Genomic DNA, 7,500 nt, shown 5'->3' with positions numbered 1-7,500 from the left:
TCAAACATGGGCTTCGTGACCGATAAGAACCGAATAAATATTAGGAGCCACGGAAACTTTTCACCTTTCAGGGGTGAAGGATCGAATAGGAACTTGAATTTGGCCATAAATGTCTTACTGTGCGGAGAGAAACTTAACGTTGGTATATATATATATAATACAATTGTTGTTGTGCAGGATGGGATGAAGGTAAAACTTACTATCATCTTAAAGAGGTCAAATGTCAAACTAGCATTTGAACCCACGAGACAGGTAAGATCTTAGGTCAAATGTCAAGCACGATTACCTTTTCCATTATAATTAAACTAAAAATGATAGAGACTATATATCCGGCTTGCGTAATTTACTTAGAAATCCGAATCTAGCAGTTCGGCCGGAATTTTTTTACTCATATAAAATAGACATTTCATATTTGACAATCATAACCCTCTAATAATACTGATGACTAGAGTGAGGTTAAGATTAAAAGTAAGTTCAGGCCTGAGAAGTCAAAGGTCAAAAAACAAGTTACATTGGCCCCTATTATTTAACTGCAGGGGGCAGAGACCGGTCTTTTGACATGTGACCTTTGTGGAGAAGAGTCCTTTTGACCTTCTCTGCGGTTAATTGCTCTGTTTGCAGAGGTGTGGATTTATGAAACCTCGACCTTCAATCATTTACATTAGTAAATTATTTTGTAAGACTCTTGAGCTATTCAATGGTACAGTAATTTAACTGATGGGAAACTAACAAACATTCCAGTACGGAATGTTGCCTAGCAATTATTTAAAAATGCTTAATGAGGTTGTCATTAAAGCGATGAATACGAAGTGGCTGGAAATTTCATTAGAACCAGAAAAATATTTTAGGTCACAAAAGAATAAGAGAGAGGGAGAGAGAAAAAACTGCGTGACGTCAGGTTTTAAAAAAAAAGAGTTTCTCAATGGAGGTTTTTCCGCTTCAACTGCTTTGGGCGCAGACATCAGAAACAGTCAGACAGACAAGAAAACTTTTTCCACTTCAATGGCTCTGGTAGGAAACAACGTCGGGGTTCTCAAAAACTTAAAAACTGCCTGGGATGGAGACAAGGTCGAGGACCATAGAGAGAGAGAGACAGAGAGAGAGAGAGAGAGAGAGAGAGAGAGAGAGAGAGAGAGAGAGCGGCTTATAGTTCATTGATCTGCCACAATGCTCGTTTTAAACCCTCTGCCTTAACTTCACTCATCTAAGATTTAACTTGAGCGAATTCTTGCCGGTTTTGAAAATATCCTTTTCACACACGAATTCAGGGCATAAGGAATTTCAAAGGCAGTCTCTAACGTTTGCTTTCATCTACATTTCATGTTTGATCATTATTACCTCAGTTACTATGGTGATTTTAAGGTCGTATTATGATCCATTGACGGCACTGCCACCAGCTTTTAGGTCTGTGATAAGCTTATTTGCTAATGACTTTCCCTTATTGGTGGCTAGTCTTCCGGGCACTTAAGCATTGTAGAATTTCGTGATTACTTTATCCGTATTTAACATGTATTTCCATAATTACAAGTTATATTGAAAAAAAAATAAGAAAGCAGTGACTGAACATTATACCTGAAGTTCACAGGCAGTCAGACATAGGGCTACAAAATATTCGTAGAGAAAAGCAGTGAAAAGGATGTAATGTAATTAGTATTTTCCACTATGATAATATCCTTCATGGTAGAGAATTAACTGAAAGAAAAAATGATATTGTGTAATGAAATATTGTAAAAAAAAAAAATTTTAAAAAATCAGTCAAAAAACTAGATATTACCAACCTGTAGATGGGGGTGGTAAGATTGTCGTTGAACCAGAGAATGAGGAAGACAGAGTCATCTGGCGGATGGTGGAAGTCACACGGAAGTGAAGCTGTTTTGCCCTCCACCGCCGATACTGGAAAAGATGGGGGAAGGATTTTTAGAAAAAGTCACCGATGCATTGTCTTGTCAGGATTCGAAAACTTACTCATAATGGAAAGAGATATTAAATTTCAAACCTGCAAACACGCCCTAATAAGGACAGATCAGAATTATTGTCATTATCATCATCATCATTCTCTCTCTCTCTCTCTCTCTCTCTCTCTCTCTCATGTAACCTTATTGTTCAGAGAAACTTACTCAATATAAATGTTCTTTTGATTGTTTGACGGATGGTAGTAAATAAATAAAGGCTGGTGCACACACTAACGCCCGCACACGAATGCGTATACATGTATGTATGCCTATACATGTACATACATACACATATGCAGACTCAAGTGCGGACTGTGTGTTGATGTACTTGATCATTAAACGACAGAAAGACTTTCTTTAAAGGGATGCATCGATAAGTGCACAGGCATTTACTCCACGTTAGTAGAAGAAAAGCTTTTTCTCCTTCTCAAAGTCAGTTTCGATAAATCTAATATAGAAAATGTTAATAACCTCCTTATTATCTTAATACATTTGGAGCAACGCTCGAAATGGCAGGGGCCGGTAATGCCGTCAGTAGGTGTTTGGAGTCTCCCTTCGACCCCTAGGAGCACCCATTTTTTATCCAATTACTTTAAGTCCTTTACAGTATCCGTTTCATGCATTAGGGTATCCATTTACTTTAAGCTCTTTACAGTATCCGTTTTCCCATGTCGCTGTCTCACCTATTTAGCTATGATTGCAAATGTGAAGTTTTCTTCAACTTCCACCTTTATTTCATTGTACTGCATCTCCTTTAATTTTGTTCTCTTTTTAATCTCGTGTCATACTTTCTAAGCACTCCAGCTCACTCCCTCTTTTCACTGCCTTAAGCTCTGAATGGCCGAAAGAAATTGGCCCAGTGCTGGGCTTTATAAGGGAAGTTTCATAAATCAATCAGCCAATCATAAGAAGCTCACGGCTTGTCCAAGGGCAAGAAAAAAAATGTAAGAAAATTTTGGCGATATTTCAAACTTAATCCTGACGTTGAGTTTTTTTTTTTTTTTTTCTTTTTTTCCTTTGAGCGATAACTCAATATATCTTCCCCAAGATTTAGGCTCACAGAGACCTCCGCTTAAACGCCGGAATCATTAATCATCGTACTTTTTTCTTTCTCTCGGTAAAAGGTAAAGTGAATCGTTCTTATGATTTTAAAGGATACTCTTGGGGCAAGGGGGAACTTTTAAAGGGGGAATGAAGATGTGAGAATAAAATAGAGTCTCTGAATTTCCTGTATGCGAGAAAATACGACTGACGTTATTTCGTGTACACTTACAAGTTCGGTGTTAGCAATATGACTCGTACAATATTCTACTGATTTTATTCAGCATGCTACAAATCACATTCTACAGAATAAATATAGTAAATTTTTATTGTAAATATAATGTATATATATATATATATATATATATAATATATATTATATATATATATATATATATATAATATATATATTATCTACTTTAGTTATTTCACAAATCATTATACCAATGGCATTAAAACCCTTGAATGTTTATCTTTACAGATAACTTAGTTCGTTGCAATCCAGCTATCATAATGGAACTCTTCAGATGGTGAATAATAATAATAAATAATAATAATAATAATAATAATAATAATAATAATAATTATATGTTATTATTATTATTATTATTATTATTATTATTATTATTATTATTATTATTATTATTATTGTCTCTATCACAGTCCTCCAATTCGACTGGGTGGTATTTATAGTGTGGGGTTCCGGGTTGCATCCTGCCTCCTTAGGAGACCATCACTTTACTTACTATGTGCGCCGTTTCTAGGATCACATTCTTCTGCATGAGTCCTGGAGCTACTTCAGCCTCCAGTTTTTTCTAGATTCCTTTTCAGATCTTGGGATCGTGGCTAGTGTTCTTATGATTATGGGTACAATTTCTATTTTCAGGTCTTGATACTTATTCATTTTTTCCCTCTCTTTCTCTTTAACTCTGGGGTCCCATGGTATTGCGACATCAATGAGTGATACTTTCTTCTTGATTTTGTCAATCAACGTCACGTCTGGTCTATTTCCACGCATCACCATATCTGTTCTGATACCATAGTCCCAGAGGATCTTTGCCTGATCGTTTTCTATCACTCCTTCAGGTTGGTGATCGCACCACTTTTACTGCAAGGTAGCTGATGTTTCTTGCACAGGCTCCAGTGGAGGGCTTTTTGCTACTGAATCACCTCCTTTTGACTTTTTGTACTGGTTCTATGCAAGTGCCGGACATTCACTTGCTATGTGGTTTATGGTTTCGTTTTTCGTATTGCACTTCCTACATATGGGAGAAATGTTATTTCCATTTATCGTTCTTTGAACATATCTGGTTCTTAGGGCCTGATCTTGTGCCGCTGTTATCATTCCTTCAGTTTCCTTCTTGAGCTCTCCCCTCTGTAGCCATTGCCATGTGTCATCGCTGGCTAGTTCTTTAGTCTGTCTCATGTATTGTCCGTGCATTGGTTTGCTGTGCCAGTCCTCTGTTCTGTTTGTCATTCTCCTGTCTCTATATTTCTGGGTCTTCGTCTACTTTTATCAGTCCTTCCCATGCACTCTTGAGCCACTCGTCTTCACTGGTTTTCAGATATTGCCCCAGTGCTCTGTTTTCGATGTTGACGCATTCCTCTATACTTAGTAGTCCTCTCCCTCCTTCCTTTCGTGTAATGTATAGTCTGTCCGTATTTGCTCTTGGGTGTAGTGCTTTGTGTATTGTCATATGTTTCCTGGTTTTCTGATCTAAGCTGCGGAGTTCTGGCTTCGTCCATTTTCCCCCAACTATTTTCCAGGTGCTATAAATCTGGTTACAGGCACTGCCCATTCTGTTTATGGTTTTTATCATAATTTTCCGGGGCCACGTTGAGTTTTGACTTGAGTATCGCCTTGAGTCCCTGCATATATTCTTTCTTGATCGTGTCCTTCATCTCTTGGTGTTTTATATCCCCTCCTTCCATTATTCCCAGGTATTTGTATCCCGTCTCATCTATGTGTTTGATGTTGCTCCCATTTGGTAGCTCTATCCCCTCAGTCCTTGTTACTTTGCCCTTGTTACTGTGGCGCCGTGGCAGAGTGGGTTAGGTCGTCAATGGACAGGTTAAGCAACATTGGGGCTGTTCAGTCGTTGGATGGGTGACCGCTCTCCTCGGCGTTGATTCCTTGGGAAAGGATCTTTACCATAATTTCTCCAGTCTACTCAGCTGTAAATGAGTACCTATTCCTGTTGGGGTAGGGTCCAGCTATGATGGAAAGAAATGAAGGATTAAACGACAACGACGTAAATGGAACCTCTAGCAACAGAGGAGCTTCGATTATTATTATTATTATTATTATTATTATTATTATTATTATTATTTCCATACGTATTTGTTTAACTGATGATCATGAAACCCCTCTAATTCCAGCGGGAAATATAAAAAGGATACTAATATTTTTCGAAGGAATTCGAACTCACGCAGGTTCGAATCCCTCCTTGAAAGTTCAGAATTGTCCACATATTCCCTGCCTGGATTCATTGTTTACAGGAGTAATCAGGTAATAAAGTTTAAGCGTTCTTTCTTGGCTAAATGGTAATAATAAAGGTGGCAGTCTTTTCCTGTACTGTAGTCACGAAAAGAAGCACTTTAAGATAAAAATATATTGCAGTACATTTTTAAGTTGCTAACTATATGCACATTCGTTTGAAAGAATTCCTTCAAAATTCATCTTCGTGTGGTAAAAATGTTCACCTTTTGGCTTGAGCTAGAAAGGGTCATTGTGTATTCATTCCATTTTATGTATTTAGTAAAAAATATGCTCTTAATTGGTCAGTGAGAGCAGCAGACTCCTTTATAAAACCCAATCTTAATAATAGGTAATTCTAGTGGAATAATTAGAATAACTCATTAACCATACACATCATTAGTAAGGAAGAGTTAGGGCAATCTTAAGATTTTCATAAGGAACACCTAATTACGTATGCCATTTACAATACGATGCTTAACTGAAATGAAAAATAAGTATGAAAGAGAGGCTAATTGGGTATCTCTTTTACGTAATCCGTCGATGTAAAGCCGAAGTATGTAAGATGAACTTCATCACAATGCTCCCGTTTACTTTCTAGTTCATTATTGTTATGAGAAGTTTCGGGTAATGAGGAAAATAACAATCTTACACAATTTTCACGGACATTCTTTCATCCTATTCGGTGTACTAAGTGCACAAGCGTTCCATGAAGCATACGATTTTCCGTACAAAAGGTCTTTGCCCTCTTAATTGCCAATTAGCGATAAAGAGAAGCGAAGATGAGAGAGAGAGAGAGAGAGAGAGAGAGAGAGAGAGAGAGAGAGAGAGGTCGCGCTTTATATCTATCCTCTCCTGATGTCTGTACACTTTTGAATTTTTTTAACAAAAACAAATTTGCTACCTATTAGTTTCTTCTGTGCCTAGTTAACCGATCTATAGATCTCCAAACTTTGCATCTTGTTGAAATACGTAGGCTGTCAGAATCATAACATTAATTGAAAGCAATCTAATCATTGGCTTATTTAAACTCAAGTAGAACATATGTGATGCAGGTATTTTTTTCAATATAATATATTTACTAAACGTATACCGGTTATGTAAATTGCTGGCAGCGTGCCCAATACTCAAATTTAAAACAACAGGAAACATAAACATAAAATAGTCGATTTGCAATAATTACCAGATCCAAGCTACAATGTACTAGATATCAAAGAAAATGATTGAATAGAGATGTATATAGATAAATAAATATATAATAAATAAATAATAAGTAAATGTTTCATGATACTAAAAGCTAATATAAAAGAAGTATCCACGGAAGTCTTGTAAAAGAGTTAAGTAATTAAAGTATGGTCTCATGACCTGGAACTAGAACCGTTTGGTTATTCGGTGCTGTTTAACAGAACAGTCCACGGGGGGAGGTGGGGTTGGTGTGTGTGTGAGGTTAATGCCGTCAGTGCACCTCACGCAAGGTTATCTGGAGCATGCCCTCGGCCCCTAGATGTAACCCATTTAGTTCCTTTTACTGTACTTTCTTTCATATTATTTTTCTTCCATCTTCCTTTCCACTGTCTCCTAACAATTGATTCTTAGTGCAACTGCGAGGTTTTCATCCTGTTACACCTTTCAAACCTTTTACTGTCAGTTTCCGTTTCAGCGCTAAATGACCTCATAGGTCCCAGTGCTTGGCCTTTGGCCTAAATAAATTTCCCCGTTTCCAGTCAAGGAATAGTCGAATACTTTTTTAATCTTACATTATTCTTGATACAACAATGCGTCCCAGTTACCACGAAAATATATCTTGGCTCGACCTGATGTAATTATAGTATCTGTTAGTCTTTTCTTGATGGAAATTTAATTGAACACACGTTTTCCAGACAATGCTACGGTTTCTTGAATTTTATAGAAAATGACTGGACACTGAAAAAGCTTGGACCATAGACATCTCACCTAATGATCTATATAACACAACGGGATTTAACATTTCTCTTCACTTTCTAACCTGTTATTGTGCCAATAGACTAAACT

At 37.1% G+C, this 7,500-nt stretch overlaps 1 protein-coding gene across 1 annotated transcript in view; it reads right to left on the bottom strand.

The window, feature by feature from the left end:
* Positions 1-7,500, bottom strand: part of LOC135216874 (nephrin-like) — a 203,048-nt gene that overhangs the window by 75,556 nt on the left and 119,992 nt on the right. Inside the window, 1 exon segment of the mRNA XM_064252388.1 lies at positions 1,779-1,893. Within this exon segment, the coding sequence (XP_064108458.1) occupies positions 1,779-1,893 (115 nt within the window).

Source organism: Macrobrachium nipponense, chromosome 6 (genome assembly GCF_015104395.2).
Source record: "Macrobrachium nipponense isolate FS-2020 chromosome 6, ASM1510439v2, whole genome shotgun sequence".
NCBI classification, from domain to species: domain Eukaryota; kingdom Metazoa; phylum Arthropoda; class Malacostraca; order Decapoda; family Palaemonidae; genus Macrobrachium; species Macrobrachium nipponense.
Note: the sequence above shows the minus strand (reverse complement) of the source record. Positions and strands in the feature narration are given on the sequence as shown.